This window comes from Pinus tabuliformis, chromosome 2_1 (genome assembly GCF_031772625.1).
Source record: "Pinus tabuliformis cultivar Carrire ecotype Pingquan chromosome 2_1, CPIR1, whole genome shotgun sequence".
NCBI classification, from domain to species: Eukaryota; Viridiplantae; Streptophyta; class Pinopsida; order Pinales; family Pinaceae; genus Pinus; species Pinus tabuliformis.
The window spans coordinates 50,651,501-50,673,155 of NC_142299.1; the positions used below are offsets into that span (position 1 = coordinate 50,651,501).

At 40.1% G+C, this 21,655-nt stretch overlaps 1 protein-coding gene across 1 annotated transcript in view; it reads left to right on the top strand.

Moving 5' to 3' along the window:
* The window catches only part of LOC149198734 (pentatricopeptide repeat-containing protein At4g21190-like), a 139,289-nt gene extending 117,885 nt beyond the window's left edge, over positions 1–21,404 (top strand). The window contains exon 3 of the mRNA XM_089402142.1: positions 20,410–21,404. Coding sequence (XP_089258268.1) covers positions 20,410–20,672 — 263 coding nt within the window. The 3' untranslated portion in view covers positions 20,673–21,404. The remainder of the gene's footprint in view (positions 1–20,409) is intronic.
* The last annotated feature ends 251 nt before the right edge of the window (positions 21,405–21,655 follow it).

The following is a 21,655-nucleotide window of genomic DNA, read 5'->3' on the forward strand; positions in this document are numbered from 1 at the left end:
TTCATGCATTCAAATAAATTTCAAATGATAAGCCTGGAATTAAAACTGGCTGGGCTCTTTCAGAAAATGCAATCCGGGAGTTGGCTGGTTTAGCCGAGAACTTCCCCTAACGTCTGGTAAACTCAAAACTAAGATTTCCTGCACAGCTTAAAATCAACCATTAACATAGAGGAGAAAACAATAGTGAAATTCAGATCAAATGGAGATACCTGCCATTATATTTCAGACTCTAAACTATCATTCAAACCCCAGAGATCAAACAAGATACCTGTGCCTAAATCAATCTTCATCAAGCTATTATCATGGCTGAAAATAAAATTATGCAGAAAAATAAATCATCTTACAGCACTTCCAGAAGAGTAACACCCGCAATATTTTTAATCCCAAAGTTTTTCTTTATTGCATAAAAAATGACTACAAGAGAGCTTTCTTTAGCACTAGACGCTCAGATCCAATCTGATCTCAAATGACCCCTAGCACCCTATTTAAAGGAAAAATTCTCAACAGCTAGTTCGAGTGATCCATGTCAAAATGATCTCGACCGTCGATGAGGATCAAGATTTCTTTTAATCTCATCCGTCGAATTTTTAAATGCATTTTAATATATTAAAAAATTAAAATTCTGCATTTATTTATTCAAAAATTTGACTCATTATTTTTTTATTATTTTTTTAAATTTTTATTTATTTTTTAAATTTTTTTTTATTTTTTTTTTTAATTTTTTTTTTGGATCCTCGAACTATATATTTGGAAAAATTACCTAGGACTTAGGACTTGGGACTTATGAGGGGATTAAAACATTTTCTAACCCTCAAGACACTTTATATCATGACTTTTACAATTTTACATCTCAAGGGGGAAAACCCATTTGACATAGACCCTCATAGACCACCAGTTTTGCGACCAAATATAATCTAGCAGATCAATGCACTAGGATTCCCTTAAGATTCTAATGACAAAATTCATTCCAGCTTTGGGGTTAAGCTGAAGGAAAACTTTGCCGATCATGGATCGGTGAGATAAAAACCTTCCGGGACATAGATTATCACTAGAAAATTAGGTCCACCTAGGCAATTTACATGCATGACTCAGATCTGCTAAGATTATTTACAATTTACACATGCAGACTGGGTTTACAACATAACATGATCAGGTCGACGATGACTATCAAATGGCATGGACACGTCGATCAAGCGCTATCCCTTTTGCGAAGAAAAGCGGGTGTACTGCTATGGGTAGTTGACACGTAGTGGTCAACAGGATCTAGCCTTCCTAATTTTCAGAGAGGGCTCTCTCTTAATGATTTAACTTTGTTGAGTTAATTGATTTTAGGCTAGTTATCTAAGCTTGATTGGGTTTTGATTTGAATTTGGGTGGTGGGATCACTTACTTAGATGAACAGAGGTTTGCTTTTACCATTGGGCTATGGAGTCAAATGCTAGACAACAGGATTGGATTAAGTTCTAAAAAAACAGTGTCTACAGGGAAAGATAGGTGAGTTATTACAGATCTCAAAGGTTGGATGGTGAAGTGGTTTCTAATTGGATCCAGGGAGCAATTAAGGGTTCCTTAGGCCAGATTATGAAGAGAATGAAAGAGGTCAATCGGGATGGGAGAGCAATTAAGCGTTCTCAAATCCGGATGTCAGAGAAAAACATATAAATGACTAACTGTGCAAAACAGAGTGTACTTAAACAAGTTCTGAGTGATATTTCTAGTTAATTCATTCAAATTTGAATAACATTTAAGTTTATGAAACACATAAGAAAGTAACAATACCAGACAAAGAAGATACTTCCTTGCAAATAGTTCATCTCATGAATCCTATAATGCAATGCTTTTATTACTTGCTCCAGTCTGTTGACTTGAAAATTGATACAATCACCGTTAGGTTTAAGATCAAAACAACTCTACAAATGTATAGTAATCCACACTTAATACTTCGAACTATGAAGTATTTATACAAAAACTATTACAAAATACTGTATTTAGAACTAATCTAGGAAAAAAGAAATGTCTTCATGCAAGAAGATAGAGACAGCTTTTGAACTGTTGCTTGTTGTCCCTGTTATTTAGGTTTTACTGTCTCTTAGTCTTTGATCTTTTGCCCTTTAAGCTGCTTGGTTGTTTGGTCTTCACGATGGATGTCATATTTACTTATGACTTTTCATTTGATACACTTTCATCTAACACACTTTGACCCTGTTGTTTCTTTATCTGCCTCCTCTGTTTAGTCTTTTAAGTGTATGCTCCATCATCTGCTTTTACTTTTATGTGTCACAGTAAATCACATCATCTAGTATCTTTTATTCTTATCCTGCTTTTATGTCTTTAGTAAAAGTGAATTTTACTAGAGACCTATTTAACTTCATGTAAAAATGTGAAAATGTTGTTTCTGATTTATCTCTTTTTTAACACTCAATGTGAATTTTTCTGCCTTATTGCTTTGTTATCTTTTTACTTTTACCTTTTACAATAAGGCATAAGTGACAAGGAGTAAATATGTCCTGGAGAGTTGTTAGTATGAATCTTTCATTGTTTGCTGGTGAAAATGATTTCATCTCTATTTTAACATTTACTGTGTAAATTGTTTCCTTCTGCTCTGTTGATGTATTGAATCTTTTGTTGATGAAAACCATTCAAATACATTTCCTGAGAATCTGGAACAAACAGGGTTTTAACTAGTATAAAAATTGTTTGTCCAGGTCTTATATGATCACCTGCAAAAATAAACCAATAGTTAATAAGAACATAGGTTTGCAGGGAGGAGATAATGGCTTCAGGGAACAGGGAAGTCTGTGGAAAGAGTCCGAACTGTAATGAGGCTTAGTCGGGTTGGCAATGGTTTTTCACTTTCACAATTCAAACAAAGGTAAGTGTAGCAGGGTTTTGAAACTTGTCGCGAGGATTTATCGCAAATGACACAGGTGCTATCACAGTGAATTAGAGTTTTTCTCGTGCAGTGGACAGGCGGTTTGGTGGTTTTGTAATTGGTCTATCGCAGAGGTTCAGGGTTTAGAGTTTGTAACGAAATAATAGTAAAAAAGGGTCAAAGGCGGTTTTAGCTTTTAAACGGGTAACGGTTAACTTTTGGGTGTGGGATTAAAGTGTGAATAGTGGGTGGTTTCATCGTACACGAGGAGGTGGTTTCGGGGCCATCGCACCACTTTTGGCTGTCGAGCGGTTTTTCCCCGAGAGCACGCAAGTTCACCTAAAGCTACCATGTAACCGAACCCGAGGAAAACCATGAATCTCGTGTGCTCTCGGGCCTTTAACTATTGGAAGATGGGAGCGCGCGATATGGATGTGGGTCGTTGGATTTTGAAGTGGGTGATCGAAGGGTTGTCGCGCGATCGAGATGCACGGAGGGAAATCGGGCAAAGATTAGCGGGGCCCGGGGGATTAATTACAAATAATCGTAATTAATTAATGAATATAGTGTGGGTTAAAAGTATAATGCGTGGGTTTAATACAAGAGGACCGGCATTGTATGTAGTGGGGTTTGTTACGCGCACCAAAGGGGTGGGTTAAACGGGTTTATATTATATGGGTTTGGAATTAATATATATGCGGGAATTATTTTAATACGGGATACATGTATAAGGGGAATTAAATAATTAGAGTTAAATGTTATTATTAGTATATGAGCGGGATTTAACATATTGCGATGGGTTAATAAAATGCGAGACCCGGGAATAAATACACTAGGGATATAAGTTAAAAAGGTATCAGGGAGGATTTTTTGAAGGGGGCCTGATACACTATTCAAACTTAGGATAAGGGTTTTTAGTGGGTTTACAAGGGAAAAGGAAATTAATAATGGGGGGGTGATTTTTAAAAGGAAATGTATAGGGAAAAGGGTTGAAATTAATGAAACAAGGTTAAAATGAGGGGAAAGGGTATTTTTTCAAGGGGAATGGGTTTCACACTAGGGAAAAGGGGTTTTGGGTTGGGAAATGAGTTTTGGAGGGTAATTTGCTAGGGAAATGTATGAAACCAAGAGGTAAGGGTTAAAATGAAGGGAAAAAGGGTATTTCTATAACAATGATAGGAATTGGGATAAAGGGGAAATAAATAAGTATGTAGTGGGGGTGAAATGAAATGAGGGAAAGTTAATCAAATAAGCTTGTAAACGTCTTTTTACTCTCATAACTAATCCTGCACACTGAAACATATGGTTAAGCATGATAAGTGTGCTTATGCTTTAACAACCTTGTACTTCTCCAACCTTTCTTCTACCTACCCTTTACTTATCCTAACATTTTTTTCTTCAATTAATTGGATGCATTTAAGCTAGCAAATCCTTTCTTTCCTTTTTATTTTGAAAAACAAACTATCTAATTCTAACCTTATATCTTCCAATGGCTCAGATTAAGATGTTGAGCGCATTTTATTTCTCTACCTAACTATTGATCTGCCAAGATTAAGCAATTTGACTAGATCTTTATTCTCTAACTATAAACATGAAATTTAAAGAATGAATTAGTCAAGATTAAACAATTTGACTATCATGGGTTGTGGTATTTATGACAAGCTGTACACAATCATTATTTTGCACAGTAAAGTAAAAAGTAGTGGCACTTGGACTTGCACACTTTCTTGATATGTTTTTGTTTGGGGTTCATATTTTTTCACTTTTTTGATCTTTTCTTATTCTTTTGTCCTTTGATATTCTTTTAGGACATACCCTCTTTACATTTTTTAATTTTTAATACGGAAAACATTTTGCAAAAAGCAAAGTATGTACAATATTACAAGTTAAACATAGCTAATTCAAATTATGAATCCTATTATTAGAGAACCCTAACAACTGGGAGGGTGGCGTAGCTCCTAGAGGAGGTGACGCAGTTCCAGCGCAGAAGTTGGAGCAACCATCGCTACCCAGCACTAGGAACAGCAGTTGTCATCTATGGGGTTTGATCATCCAATTGTTGGATTGCCAAAATATCTGTCTCTAGATAGAGGTATTTCTGCCAGGTTTATTCTTTGTTGGGTGAGTCGGATTTGGCACCCTGGTTGTATTCAAAAATTTGCTTAATAATACAAACCCTCTATATGCTGCACCAGTTTTCTAGAATTGGGTTTTTCTGGGGATGATTATCCAAAAAACAACGATGTCCCTTGTGTGATTGTCTCAATTTATTTCCATTCATGATTTGTATGTATGCATAGGCTGCAATAGTGTTTTTCATCGTTGTTTAAATAATTAAATAACTTGTTGAATGCAAAGAACAAGTGGGAGATGATAAACCAGTGATTGCAGTAGGATTTCTGATGTGTAGATTCAGAAATTTTCACATGGTATCAGAGCATTGCAGATCATAGGAGACTGAAGACACCAGCCGAGAGATCCAGAGAATTTCCTGTAGAGAAGTAGTTATCTCGAGTGACAGCGTTGTTTCCGAGGCAGAGGAGCAGCTGCAGGAGTGATGCAAAGGCTCATGCATTGCCTATGTCAGCATTTCGAGCCTGCAGAGGGTGACGCATAGCTAGAGAGGAGCCCATGCAGTGACTGCGTCAGCGCTCTTGGCCAGCGCAGAGCTTGAAAGGTTCGAATTAGCCAACTGTCGAGGCTAGAGGAGCAGTGCAGATTCGATTTGAGGAGCTGGTGGGACACTATTATTGTTGGTGCAGAACAGTGTCTGTGGAGATAGAGCCGAGATAGAGGGAGTCAAAGCCTTGACATATTTCTAACCAAAGAAATCAAGATCCAAGTTGCAGCAGCAAAGGAGGATTGGAGAGGAAGTGATTCGACAGCTAGCGGGAGTATTTCCGTGAAGGAAATCAGGACTAAGAGGGAGTCTAGAGGAGCTTGTTCCTTAGAGGATTTCTAGTGCCAAAGAAATCCAAATCCAAGTCTTGCTAGATTGACAATAGGATAGGGAGAAGAGAACCATTCCTATTTTTTTTGCTAGAGATGGCAATGAATGGGTTGAGGGATCAACACAGATTGGATGGAGCATCCAATTTTGTCATATGGAAGGCCAGGATCCTGGCAATCCTAGACAAACATCGCATCAAGGACTATGCCTTGAAGGTAGTTGTTGAGCCGGTCGACGTTGATCCGTTAAAGAAGTATGACGAGGCTTAGGCTAAATCCAAGTGCATGATCCTAGACGGGTTCAAAGATCATGTAGTACCACACATTGCTGAGAAGAACATAGTAAGGGAGATGTGGGAGGCATTGACCACCTTGTATCAGGGATATTCCGTCCAACAGAAAATGCTATTAGAAAATCAGTTGAGACAGTACCAGATGCAGAAAGGAGAGGAGATCAATCCTTTCTTTTTCAGGTTGCAATGGATTCGCGACCAGTTGAGTTCCATGGGGTCTACTCCAGATCCTGAGTTCATGGTCAGGACTGCCCTAAATGCAGTCACCAAGGACTGGGAAACTTTTTTCCAAAGTATCTTGCGTAGAGCGACTCTCCCCAGTTGGGAGGAGATGTGGGCATCTCTTCGACAAGAAGAGCTCAGGAGGATGACCAAGACAGGAGGTAGCGGCAAGGGATCCCAGGTCAAGAAGGAGGAGGAGGAGGATGCAACTCTCGCATCATTGGGACAGCCAGCGCAGCAAAAGAGAAAGAAGAAGGACATCACCAAGGTCAAATGCTTCAACTGTGGGGAACTGGGACATTATGCCACTCAGTGCCCCTAGAAGGGCAAGGGGGAAGCTTCTAAATCAAAGACTGCTCCAGCGAAAGTGGACAAGGAAGGCGAGGATGAGGATTGCACCATGAGTGCTCATGCACCTCTAGAGAAGAGGTGGGGTGATATTGAGTTGTATTCGAGAGGACTACACAGGGGCAGGATCCTTGAGGTGCCCAAACTCTTGGATCACATACGGCTACAGGAGCCCTTAATGACAATAGTAGAATGACAGGAGTCGGTGCGCGGGATGATGGAGCAATAGTGGCAGAGCTAGAGTGCCAAAGTTTGAAGTAGCGCAGTGGAGGTTGCAGCAGTGTGGGAGGCACAAAGCAGATTGCAGCAGCACAGTAGCAGCAGAAGGTCAACACAGTGTAGCAGCATAGGTAGCTTCAACATGACAAGGTATCCAGACTAACCAATATGTCAGCTTTGGGTGGCTTTTCACTTGCTTACTTCCTGGCAACTAAGTCGCAGTGCAACAGTTAGCAGTGGCAGTGCTATGGGCAGCATGATGCAACATATTCAGAGGGAGATAAAGTACAGATGTAGCAGTGACAGTGGTAGTGTCATGGGCAGCAGTACAAGATGCAGTAGTGCAGTGGATGAAGGGCAGCAGGCCAAGCCTCAGCAGCACAGAGGATCAATGTCGTGGATCAGTGTAATGCTTCTATGGGGAAGTATTGTTAGAGCACATCCCTCGTTAAAGAGGGAGTATTGATTTTGGATAGCATCGGATGTGCTCTAGCTCCGAAAGTTTGTGGAGGAGCTAGAACACATGAGATCTCCAAAACCCCAAAATCATTTGGAGAAATTCCACCTGGATGAGGAGTTATTAAAATAATTAATATTTTTAATGAGTTCCTAAGTCTAAACTTAGGAAAATAAAAACGTTAATGTGTATTAATATAAATATGGGTGAGAAGGTTCTAAGAGACGAGGATCAAGCTTGTTTTAATCTTCGTCGTTGATTAGAGATTAGATCATGCCATTGATTCATCAATAGGAAAAGTATAAGAGGAGGCTTGAGGTTCAGTTGGAGATACACTAAGAGATCAAAGAGTTCGATTTTTCTGGGGCATGGTTTGTTGAGAAAGTCGAGCTAAGTGATCTGAGTTGTAGTGAGAAGGGCAGTTTGGTGGAGGGACTTCAGTCCAAGGCCGAGGATGTTGGAATTTCTAAGTCTAACACGTCAGAAATTCTTCCTACATTATCTTGTTTATTTCACCTACTTGTTTACTTCTTTAACAAGTTATTTAACCATATAAATACTGAAAATAAACACAAATGCGGTCTCAACTCATCTACAGATCATCAACTGAAAATAACAAACAAACACACCAGGGACACCATTATTTTTGGACAATCGTCCCTAGAAAAACCCAATGCGAAAAAACCAGTGCAGCGGTTTTGAGGGTTTTATTATTAAGCGGCTTTCTTGAGTACAACTAGGGTGCCAAACTGGCTCACCCAACAGAGATTTCTATCTAGCAGTAATACCTCTCTTCGAAAGCAGATATTCAGCAAGTCTGCTCCACAAAATTCCTACGAACGCTTCTTTGAGGCTCTACGTCAGGCCTGTCGGCCTTTGCATCACTCTAAAGCCCTATGTGTAGCCTTCTGTTGCTTTGTGTTGACTCTTTGGCCTTCTGCGTCACCCACGAAGGCCCTGCTAGCCTTTGCGCAGTCACTCTGGCCCTCTGCGTAGCTCCTACTGGCTCTGCATAGCCTCCTCTGCCTCTGCGCTAGTTCTTCGGCACTATCTCTGCCTCTCTTCTATGCACTCACTACCCCTCGCTGCAACTCAGATCACTTGTTCGATTTCTCTCAGCAAACCTCGCTCCAAAAAATCGAACTGACTGATCAATCTTGGTATATCTCCAATTGACCCTCAAGCCTCCTCTTATACTTTTTCTGTTGAGTCTTCAATGGCTGAAATTAAATCTCTAATCAATGGCTAAGATTAGATTTGGCTTGATCCGTGTCTTTTAGAACATTCTCACCCAGTTTTATATTAATACCCATTAATTTTAATTTTCCTAAGTTTAGACATAGGAACTCCATTAAAAATATTAATTATTTTAATATCTCTCTAACTGGGTGGAATTTCCCCAAACCATTTCTGGGTCTTGGATATCTCATGTGCTTTAGCCTCTCCACCAATTTTCATGGCTAGAGCACATCTGATGCTAACCCAAATCAATAGAGGATACATAACAGAGAGGCAGAGCAGCAACAGGAGAGATAATGTAGCTCCAGAGAGGGTGACGCAGAAGTTGGAGGAGTTGACGCAGTCCCTTAGAGGCAATGTTGGGGTTTTCTGTGGGGCAGAGAGAGCAGCAGCTCAACATATCGACTTTTGAGCAAGGGTGCCTCACTAGGAGGGACACAGCTCCTAGAGGAGGTGACATAGTTCCAGCGTATAGCTTGGAGTAACCATCGCTGCCCAGCACTAGGAACAACAGTTGTCATCTGTGGGGTTTGATCATCTAGTTGTTGGATTGCCAAAATATTTGTCTCCAGATAGAGGTACTTATGCCAAGTTTATTCTCTGTTGGGTGAGCCAGATTTGACACCCTGGTTGTATTCAGAAATCTGCTTAATAATACAAACCCTCTATATTTTGCACCGGTTTTCCTGAATTGGGTTTTTCGGGGACGATTGTCCAAAAAACAACGGTGTCCCTTGTGTGATTGTCTCAGTTTATTTCAGTTCATGATCTGTATGTATGTGTAGGCTACAATAGTGTTTTTCATCGTTGTTTAAATAATTAAATAACTTGTTGAATGCAAAGAACATGTAGGAGATGATAAACTAGTGATTGCAGTAGGATTTCTGATGTGTAGATTCAAAAATTTTCACACCATTGTTGTCATTTGTTCTAGTTACTGTCCCATAGGTTCCCCTCCTAAGGCCCTACTAGATTGTGTGGCAACAGTGCCTCTAAATATGAAGATAAAGTGGAGTGCTCGATCAAAGATAATGTAGCAAGATGTTACCAGCTGACATGAATGAAAAACCATTTAAGGTTCAAGGTGTCTAAGAGAGGGGCCTTTGAAGCTCTCAATGCATAAAAATATTTAGAGGCCTCTCATGATGTGGTTTTACGTGATCTCAAGTGCCAAATATATGTCATAAGTCCTAAAAGTGCTAGGTATACAATCATCTAGGCCAAAGTAACGATACATAAGTAGATCCATTCTTAGGCCAAAAAGGAATTTTGTCTTCTAGGTATGATAACCTTTACAATACATTAGCACAACTTTTACATAATGGTAAAATGAAAAACCCTAGGGGTTTCCTAAGTCATGTGTCTTAATAGCTCCACTCCAAGACTCTCTCACACCCATATCATCCATAAATGACTTCTAAGAGATGGTTAGGATGAGCCATAAGAGCAGGGGATATCTTGAAATGCAGGCTAAATGGACGGGCCATGACAAACAACAATGGTCTATAGATTCCACCTAGATGAATAAAACACTTTACATACATCACTAAACTTGGTCTAGTAACAATACATTTGATATGTGGTCACAGACTCACAGTTTTGGCCGATCATGATACATAATACAAATCCTTGTGATGGAAAAACTAGTCATGGAACCTTGGCCTCAGACATCATTTCAAAACATGTGCGAGACTGATACATGTTGGGGTATATCTGGTGAAACAATGTGGCACTCCTAAAGAAAAATTGAGGGGTAATGGAGGGCATTGAAAATTCCATCTATGTTGAGGGAGGAACCATGCTATCAATACAGCGATACTTGTTACCATTGTAGTAATGAGCTTCATAGCACTAAGATTTGATATTATTTATTCTTAATTATATGGTGAGGCTAGGGAAATTTAATGGCTACTTGTTACGTGGTATTGTGATTATGATATTGCTTTCAAGGAGGGACTTTATTTGGAGGTTTAGGTTAACCATGTAACTTTATCTCCAAACAAAATGAATTCCCATTGCAGAGGAAATGAATATCTTAATAATTAAACAGTGTGTTGTTTCAGATCACCTGGAGGCTCGTAGGGATCGATCTTCAAGTCTGATGTAAAATGATAAATCCTGATATGCTCTTTTTCAGTACTCGATGTGATTTTATAATTTTGGAATATAAGACTCGGATTTTCACAACTAGAAAACTAAACTTAGTAATTAAATTCCATAAGTTTTCAAGTGTGACTAACTGATATAAGTTATAGCCATTTGTTTTCGTTTGTGCTTGTGTCAAATGTGGAGAACCAACTTGTAAGAATGTTTAAGAAACTTACCATCTACATTTTTTGTTGATCAACACCTGTTGAAATTTCTAAGTCTAACCCGTTAGAAATCCCTAATGCATCCTTTGGTTTAAATTCTCCTACTTGTTTATTACATTAACAATTTATTTATAAATATAAATACTGAAAATAAACACAAATGTAGCCTTAACTCATATACAAATCATCAACTGAAATACTAGAACAAACACACAAGGGACACCGTTATTTTTGGACAATCATCCCCGGAAAATCCCAACTTGGGAAAATCGGTGCAGCAATTCTAAGGGTTTTATTATTATGCAGAATCTCGAGTACAGCTAGGGTGCCGAACTAGGTCACCCAACAAAGATTGTTACACGGCAGTAATACCTCTTCTCGGAGACAGATATTCAACTTCTTAGCACTAGTTTGCCCCATGAAAAACCTTTTGGCACTTCTCCTAGGCTCTGTGTCAGCCTTGCTAGCCTCAACGTAGCTCTTGAACCCTCTGCATCAGCCTTCTGCCTCTCTGTGTCAGCTCTTTGGCCTTCAGCGTCACCCATGCAAGCCCCTCAACCTCTGCGCAATCCCTAGCTGCCTCTGTGTAGCCTCTCTGTCACTACGCTGACCCTCAAGGACTATCTCTACCTCTCTGCTATGTACTTACTGCCCCTCACTGCAACAGATCATCTGTTCGAATTTTCTCAGCAAACCCCGCTCCAGAAAACAGAACTAGCTGATCAATCTTGGTGTATCTCCAATTGACCCTCAAGCCTCCTCTTATACTTTTTTTGTTGAGTCTTCAACGGCCGAGATTACATCTCTAATCAATGGCTAAGATTAGATTTGGCTTGATCCATGTCATTTAGAACCTTCTAACCTAGTTTTATATTAATACCCATTAATGCTTTTATTTTCCTAAGTTTAGACTTAGGAACCCATTAAAAATATTAAATATTTTAATATCTCCTTCACCAGGTAGAATTTCCCCAAACCATTTCTGGGTCTTGAATATCTCATATGCTTTAGCCTCTCCACCAATTTTCATGGCTAGAGCACATCCAATGCTACCCCAAATCAACACTCCCTCTTAGCGAGGAATGTGCTCTAGTAATACTCCATCGCTCAGCATCACCCTAATTGTACGGCACCGGTACTTGTGTTGATGCTAGGCCTTCCTGCCCAACATCCTTTGCATTGCTGCATCTTGTACTGCTGCCCATGGCCCTACCACTGCCACAGCTACATTTGTACGACAGCTCCCTCTGTATCCATGTTGTTGCTGGTCCTTTCTCCCAACACTGCATTTGCACTGCAATTCTCTCTCATCATGCTGCATCGTGCTGCCCATAGCACTACCACTGCTACTGTTGCACTGCAACTCAGTTACTGAGAAGTAACTGATCCACCCAACTACTGACATCTTTGTCAGGCTAGAAACCCTCCCAATGCTGAAGCTCTTTTTGTCGCTCCATCCACTTCTGCTTCTACCGACATCTGCCATCCTACTACTGTCGCTACAGGGCTCCCGTTGTCAGATATGATCCAAGAGTTTGGGTACCTCAAGGATCCTGCCCCTCATCTCCTATAGTCCTCCTGACTACAACTCGATGTCTCCCCACCTCTTCTCTAGAGGTACATGAGCACTCATGACACAATTGTCATCATCCTCTACCTCCTTCTCCGCCTTCACTGGCGTTGCCTTGGAGTTAGACGCCTCTCCCTTATTCTTCTTCCTCGGACACTGATTCACATAATGGCCTAGTTCCCCACAGTTGAAGCACTTTACCTTGGAGAGGTCCTTTTTCTTCCTCTACCCCTGCTGCCCCGCAGATGCCAGCATTGCATCCTCTTCCTCCTCTTTCTTGACCTGGGCTCCTTTGCTGCTACTTCCCGTCTTGGTCAGCCGTTTGATCTCTTCTTGGCGAAGAGCTGCCCACAGTTCTTCCCAATCTGGAAGATGTTCTCTGCCCAAAATGCTTTGGACAAATGTCTCCCACTCCTCGAAGACTGCGTTCAGGGCGGTCCTCACCATTAACTCCTGATCCGGCGTGGCCCCTATGGAAGTCAGTTGGTCCCGAATCTCCTTCAATCTGTTGAGGAAGTGATCTACCTGCTCCCCCTTCTACATCTAATACGACCGCAATTGATCCTCCAGCAGCATCTTCCTCTGCACGGAAGTGCCCTGATGCAATGTCGTCAAGGTGTCCCACATTTCCTTTGTTGTATTCTTCTCGGCAATATGCTAGACCACATGATCCTTGACCCCATCAAGGATTATGCATTTCGCCTTGGCCATCGCATCCTCACACTTTCCATTGTCAGTTGGGTCGACTGGGATAGCCACAATTCTCAAGGCGAAACCCTTGATGTGATGTCTATCTAGAATGAATAGGATCCTGGCCTTCTAGATGACAAATTTGGATGCTCCGTCTAGCCTGTCCCAATCCCTCTGTCCATTCATGGCCATCTCTTTGTTCTTCTTTTCAACTCCGTTGAGTCTCTACTTCCCTCCTAGAAGTTCTCTCTTCGACTCCTTCTGAGTCTCTACTTCCCTCCTGGAAGTTCTCTGCTAGAGTCCCTCTGAGTCTCGATTTCCCTCCTGGAAATCCTCTTGCCAACCGTCGAATCACACCTTTCCGATCTCCTATGCACCTGCAACACTGATGTGGATTTCATGGCTAGAAATCCGCCTAGGTAGCGACTCCCTCTACCTTGGTTTTGCCCCATTAGGTATTGTTCTGTCTCGACAGCAACAAAACCCCACCAGGTTCACTTCCCGCAATCTGCCCACAGCTTCCAATGCCCCAACAACTGAAGGACTTAGCCTCTAGGCTCTGCGCAATCCTGAAAAGGCTGATTTTCTCCCTTGCCCAACTACATCAACCCTCTTGGTCTCTGCGTGGCTTCTTGTGAGCCTCTTCTGCCTTCTTCTACCTTTGTGCTGGCCTCTCTCTGGCTCGAATTGATGATGCAAGCCCTCTGCGTGAACCCTTGTCTGCTGCTTTCTGCCTAGGAACATCATCTGTCACTCGGGACAGTTGTTTCTACTGCAAATTTTTTGATTCAGCTGGCGCCTTTAGCTCTCTTGTGGTCTGCAACCCTCTGATACCATGTTGAAATTTCTAAGTCTAACCTGTTAGAAATCCCTACTGCATCCTATGGTTTAAATTCTCCTACTTGTTTATTACATTAACAAGTTATTTATAAATATAAATATTGAAAATAAACACAGATGCAGCCTTAACTGACATACAAATCATCAACTGAAATACTAGAACAAACACACAAGGGACACTGTTATTTTTGGACAATTGTCCCCAAAAAACCTAAATTGGGAAAACTGGTGCTGCAGTTCTGAGGGTTTTATTATTATGCAAAATATTGAGTACAACTAGGGCGCTGAACTGGGTCACCCAACAAAAATTGTTACACAGCAGTAATAGTAAATACCTCTTCTTGGAAATAGATATTCAGCTTCTCAGCACTAGTCTGCCCCACGAAAAACCTTCCGATGCGTCTCCTAGGCTTTGCGTCAGCCCTGCTAGCCTCAGCGTAGCTCCTGAACCCTCTACGTTAGCCTTCTTCCTCTCTGCGTCAGCTCTTTGGCCTTCTGCGTCATCCACGCAGGCCCCTTAGCCTCTACGTAGTCTCTAGCTGCCTCTTTGTGGCTCTTGTTGCCTCTGTGTCAGCCCTCTGCCTCTCTGCGTCAACTCTTTGGCCTTCTGCATCACCCACGCAGGCCCCTCAGCCTCTGCGTGGCTCTTGCTGCCTGTACGTAGCCTCTCTGTCATTGCACTGACCCTCAGGCACTATCTCTGCTTGCTATGTACTCACTGCCCCTCGCTGCAACAGATCACTTGTTCGAATTTTCTCAGCAAACCCCGCTCCAGAAAATCAAATTAATTGATCAATCTTGGTGTATCTCCAATTTCCCCTCAAGCCTCCTCTTATACTTTTTATGTTGAGTCTTCAACGGCTGAGATTACATCTCTAATCAATGGCTAAGATTAGATTTGGTTTGATCCATGTCATTTAGAACCTTTTAACCTAGTTTTATATTAATACCCATTAATATTTTTATTTTCCTAAGTTTAGACTTAGGAACCCATTAAAAATATTAATTATTTTCTTCACCGGTTTGAATTTCCCCAAACGATTTCTTGGTCTTGGAGATCTCATGTGCTTTACCCTCTCCACCAATTTTCATGGCTAGAGCACATCCGATGCTACCCCAAATCAACAACACCTTGTTTCTTTGGTGAATCACTCATTAGAATCTGGTTAACTTTGGAAGTATGTGCTATTTCATTAAATCAATGTTACTTGGGTGTGGGAGCGAAAGCGGGGAGTGAGAGCGGGAGCGACATTTTCAGAAGCTCCCGGTTTGGGAGCAAATCCCGGAGCGATTTTTTAAAAATATATATATTTTTTATATTTTTTAATTTTTGATACATATATGTCAACAAAAACATGTAGAATGATGAATTAGATATAAAAAACATAAAAAAACATAAATTGATCATTGAAGCATATCACATCAATCATCTAGAAGTTATAATCATCATCAACCATGTCCACAAGTTAGTAAATACATATTACAACTGCAACATGTTGAGTCTCGTGAATCATGATTCATCAAATTCAATCTTAAAGTTTCAACTTCAAGCTTTCAAAATTGAAAATTCAATATATAACATTTATCATCATTGATCACCAAAGTTGTACTTGTAAGCTAAGTTTAACTATTACAAGAAATAATATCTTAGATATTTCTAAGTTCTAACTTCTAATTGTTAACATGAAATGAAATGTTATAAAATGAAACATGAATAATGAAATGAAATGAAACAACTTTAGTCTTTCACGAAGCATCATATTCATAATTCACAATCATTACCAATGAGTTATAATTGCCAACTTCAAACTTCAAATTTTCATTGTCACAGCGTATATTGTTTACAAAAAATATCATTATGATATGAAAGAGTCAAGAGTCAAGAGTCAAGGACTCAAGACTCAACAATTATGAAAACTAATAGAAACTAGAAAAGACAAGTAAATTGTAAATCTACATGTGGCCCTTGCCACGAGAGTCTCCAGGAGTATAAGCAAGTCGTGGTGGCCTTCTAGGAGTCTCCCACACAGACCGACGACCAAAACTAGAAGGCACATTCCCTCCACGTGAGGGTGTAGATGGAGGTGGCAACAGCAAAAGAACAAGACTCGGAACTCGAGCACTGCTACTGGATGGTGGAGGTGGAGGTGGCATGGCTGCTGCTGCTTCATCTTCATCCCTTATAAGTTCCTCTTCCAGTTCTTCAAGATGCATTATACCATCCTCCAAATTGTCATCCTCTGGGTGATTGTCCCAAATTTTATATGTGGGATCCTCATAAGCCCGATCATAGTAATCACTCAACAACCTCAAGTTGTAGTGCACATAAACCAAGCTTTCTGCTCGGTTTTCATTGAGTTTGTTTCTTTTCACATTATGTATGAAGCTGTAGGTGCTCCAACACCTCTCTGCAGAAGAAGTATTTACAACCTGTGATAGAACTTTTTTTGCCAATTTTGGCAAAATTCCATGGCCGCCATATGTTTCCCACCATGTGAGAGCATCAAATCTGTCTCTGTATTCCATTGCATGGAAGGTACCAAACAAACCAGTGCCACTGAAGTATTTGCCTATTTCAAGGCGCACAGCTGCACATTCCTCCATGTCAGGTATCAAATTTTCTAATGCTTGCAAATATCCACTAGTTACCTCTGCATCTAAATGGGGTTTGGTCCTAATCCCACCCCCTGGTGCAGGTTGGCCCAACCAAGATGTAGAGTAGTATTTTGGCATAAGGATATATGCCAAGAATGTAGTGGAAGATTAAGTCTATTCCACCGTTCACACACACAATCATGAATCAATTTGTACAAGTCGAGATCTCTGTTATGAACAATATCTTTTATTTGCCCCAACATGGTATCCATCTGCTCATACACCTCGCCAATCACTGGTTTGTCTATATCTGCAAACCGAATCATGTGATAAATGGGCTTGGTGAAATCCAATACTTGCCTCACACTTGTCCAAAACTAACCATCAAGAGCGGCCTCCTCCACCAGTTCAAAACCTCGCCTGTCAGCTACATTTGTAGCCCTTTCCTTTAATACCTGCCAATGTGGACTTCATACCATGCTAGCCAATGACTCTCTTACCTTCAAAAGGCGCCTGAAGGTGAGGTAATAGCTATCAGATCTGGTCTTCGCAATCTTCAACAACTCCAATCTCGAATGACTACGGAAAAGGCCATGGGTATTGCTATGATTTGTAATAAGTTTTATCATTTGTTTGCCTTTCTTGTACAAATCACCAATCCATTTGTATTGTGCATTTTTGTTCTTGACAACATCATGCATCAGAAGGTTCAATGTGTGAACCAAACATCCAGACCAAAATATGTTGGGGTATTTATCCTCAATAATTACTCCTGTTGCCTTACAATTAGGAGCATTATCAGTGATGACTTGGATGACATTGTATGGCCCAATACGGTCAATTGTTTCAAGTAATGCTTTTGCAATGTTGATGGCGGTCCTGAACTTGTCTGAGTAATCATGTGCAGTTAGAAAGATGGCACCACTAACAGGCACAACAAGAACACTTATCAATGGCTTGCCTTTTACATTTGTCCATCCATCAGATACAATGGACACCCCATGATCAGTCCAAGAACTTGTCATTCTATTCAAAGAGAGTGATATTTTTTCTTTTTCATGATCAAGTCCAACGGTTCTTGCCTTGTCATACCCAGGGTTCTTGTATCCTTTAGGGGCATCATTTATGGCAGAAACCATTTCGTGCCAATAAGGTGAGCGAAGAACATTGAATGGTATCCCACATGCATAGAGAAACCTGTAAACCTTTGAATCCACATCATCCCTACACCCCTCATCAAGGAAATCTGATATGGTTCTATGCCTTAAAGCTGATGACCCTGTGCCTCCATGTCCACTGCCTTGGGAGGATGCTGAAGGAGTTCTTTGTGCTTGTGATTGTGAGCTTGGTTCAAAGAAACCCCTTGATTTTTTTGATTTGTATTGGGCTTCCTCCTCTTCCCTTATGTATTTGGCTCTATCCGCTGCTGACACCGCTGGACAAGTTTTGATTCCTATTTGTTTGTCTCCATCCCATGGCCTTTTTCCGCAGAGGTGTTTTCTGGCACGGGTGTATGAACCTGTGTAATCATTGTTGCAATGGGGGCAATGAAATTTAGTGGTTCCACCCCCTCTCCCTGCTTCAGGCATGTTAACATATTTCTACAATGGGGTTTGGTCTTGCTTAGTTTTTTGAGAGTCATGTTCACCCTCCTCCAGCTCCTCCTCACCGGGGTTTTCATTAAATCCACTTTCTCCAGCTTCTTCATCCCCCTCTTCATTCAGGCCCCTCCGTTTTCTACTCTCCAGCACCATAATGACCATAAAAGGGACCAAGAAGAGGAAAATGCCGAAAAATATAGCCAGGTCCATAATGTTTGATATTTGTAGGCTTTTGAATCTACAAATTAATTTAATTTATTTAGATTAATTAATTTAATTTATTAATTTAATTTAGATTCATGATTTTTAACTAAATAAAGTTAATAAACTAAATTAAACTAAATAAACTAACTAAACTAACTAAATTACTACCTAACTAAATTACTAAGTTACTAACCTCTTTGCAGGCTTGCTCCTTGCTCCTCGGCGCTTGCTCCTCGCTTCTCCTCGCTCCTTTGCTCTTGCTCTCCAGCTTCTACTCAACTCATTCAAGTGATAATGAAATTTTTTTTGCCCCATTGTGTTTTTAAAACATAATTTTTTTTTTAGTTGATTTTTTTTTCGCGTCCGTGATTTTTTTCCGCCCGGATCGTCCCTGACGTCGGTCGAATCACTCCCGGAACGAAAATTTAACGCTCGTAATTTTCGCTCTGGGAGCGACAGGAGCGACGCTCCCGATATCACTCCCAATTTTGGCAGGGAGCGCAAATTTTTTTATCGGGAGCGCGCTCCCGACCCGCTCCCGCCTGGAGCACAGATTAGGAGCGGGTTCAAAGGGGGGGGAGCGCTCCCCCGCAACTTTGCATTAAATCCATACTTAGTGTCTTTTTCACTTTGTCGGGATCTGTCCTTGGCATTGACACTTTCTCCTAGGAATATTGGGTCTTAGTCACACTCTACTTTTATGTAATGTATTATACAAAACTAATTTCATAGCATAGTTACGAGACTCCTGAATTGACTCTCAAGTTTGAGTCTACTCATTAAGGAAAACCAAGTTGAGTCAGTTCTTCTGAGTCTAACTTGACCCCAAGTCGTTCTCATGATTCTGGTTTGCGTCATAAATGAGTGAGATTGACACATTGAATGAATTATGAGTCAAAATGGCTCAACAAGTTTGATTGGCTCTATGTCAACTCTCAAGTTTGGCTCAACTTTTTGAGGAAACCAAGTTGAGTTAGCTCTTCTGAGTCTGACTTGGCCCGAGTCATACTTGATTTTGATTTACGTGTCAAATGAATCAGACTGACACATTGACCTTGACATGTGAGTCAAATTGACTTGACAGCTTTAGTTCACAAGTCCAGAGTTGGCCATCTATCTATAAAAGACAAAAAAAACTAAAGCATTCATTTTGTTTGTTTTTATTATCCAATTTCAAAATAGACTAGTAGACCTGTCCCATCTCCAAAATCCATCGCATTTTGTACTATGTTGTAGTCATCTATGTACTTCGAAATGGGTTATTATTGAAAATCTGCATCATATGATAATTTTAAACTCCCATATTAATGAAAAATGTCTTTAGACTTTCACAGGAATTTTGTGTATTTTAATATATCTTAATTTCCCATATCAACTAATGAGTTTTTGACAAGTTTGTGTCAATTTGTACTTTTCAGTCTTACTAATTTATTCTCTGAGTTGAGTCTGGTTCATAGGTTAAAATTTAAATATAGCAGTTTTTGCTAACTGAACTTACCAAGTCTTCGTAGAAACATGCCTTTTTGTTGTTTTCGTTTCATTCTTCTATTTTGGGTGGTATTGTGAAGAAATTGAATGAGTTTTTCTTAGAAACTAGAATATATTTTAACTTAGATTGATCTTGTTGTGTGCTTATTGTTCTCACAATGCAAATACACATCTTATAAGGAATTACAGCATTCCCTCATTAAATACATCAGAAGATACTATGATGTTTAATCAGCACAAAAGAAACAAATAGGATGAGCTTTCTGTGGCGGATTTGGATATGTTAAGTGACAGGAATTACTTTGGCAATCTATCAGGGTAATAAGTATTGGATTACAAGGGCATTGGGAAATGGTGAATAACAATTAATGTTGATGGTGATCCATTTTGCCTTAATGGTGTAGACTTTTGGGTTAAGTCATTCTAAGGTTCTACTTCTGATGTTGTATACGTAGAATTAAAGCTGGTCAACGTTGTAAATTACTGCTCTCTTCTATTTCCATCCTGCAGGGGATAATTTGATACATCAAGATGAAAGCACCCCAAATGTCACAAAGGACGATGAGTCTGCTATACATGATCTCCATACAGCTGAGGCTACAAATCAGCAACACAAAGTCTCTCAGTTATGTGAGGAGAAGGAGAATTTGATACATCAAGATGACAGCACCCTGGATGTTGCAATGTATGATGAGTCTTCTCTACATGATTTCCATACAGCCACGGTTATAAAAAAGCAACATGAAGTCTCTGTGAGGAGAGGGCAAATATGATACATGAAAATGACAACGCTCCAAATGTTGCAGAGGATAGTGACTCTGCTACACATGATTTCCATACAGCTGAGGTTACAAAACAGCAATATGAAGTCTCTCAGTTACATGAGGAGAGGGATCCTATCAGGATGTCTATGTCAATTTGACAAGTTCTCTAGGTAGCAGCATACCAATGAACACTTCAGATATCCTACTGAAATAAAATCAGCAGTTGTACATCATAATTCTGAGCCACTTAGTCTCTGCTTTTTAAAATGTTGTTTACTGCACTGCACTTGTGATCTATTTTCTTCATCAAGCATTATAAATGTAAAATATGCGTGGAAAGTAATATCCATTGTATCATGTATGCCCATGTCCATCTCTCCTGACATGTGAAAAGTTGAATGGAGAAATCCTATTTTGGTCTTTGATACAAAATATAGAAATTGTTGTCCATTCTAAACAAACAGTGAAGTCTTTGATAGTTGCAAGTCAAAGGGTCAGCATGTAGAGAGAATTGTGATCGAGACACAGTGCTCACACAATCTTACTTTATGCAGTGGTCTTAAAACAGTGCTCACACAATCTTACTTTATGCAGTGGTCTTAAAACAGGGCGTGTTCCTTCTTTTCTACTACATTTTGGTTATGTATCTGCTTGCCATTCTTTCCAAGGCATCTCATGGCCATTTTATGTAATAATACTTTTAACTTATCAGTTGCTATTCAATGAAATATGTTCAAATCATCTTCATTTGGGCATTGTTATGGAGTGACTGGCTGAATTTTATCGTATATCTTTGGAAGTGCGGGATTTTTTCTTTTCTCTTGGCTATGTAAGGAAGAGTTCTGATGGTAAGTGTTGTTTGCTTTATTGTATATTGAATTGCCAGTCCCCTTTTGTTTCCACAGAATCGGGAGATGATAATATCACAAGTTTGCTACCTTAGGAGCTTGCCATCATATATGTGTTTTACTTCAAAGGGATGCTCCATTGTT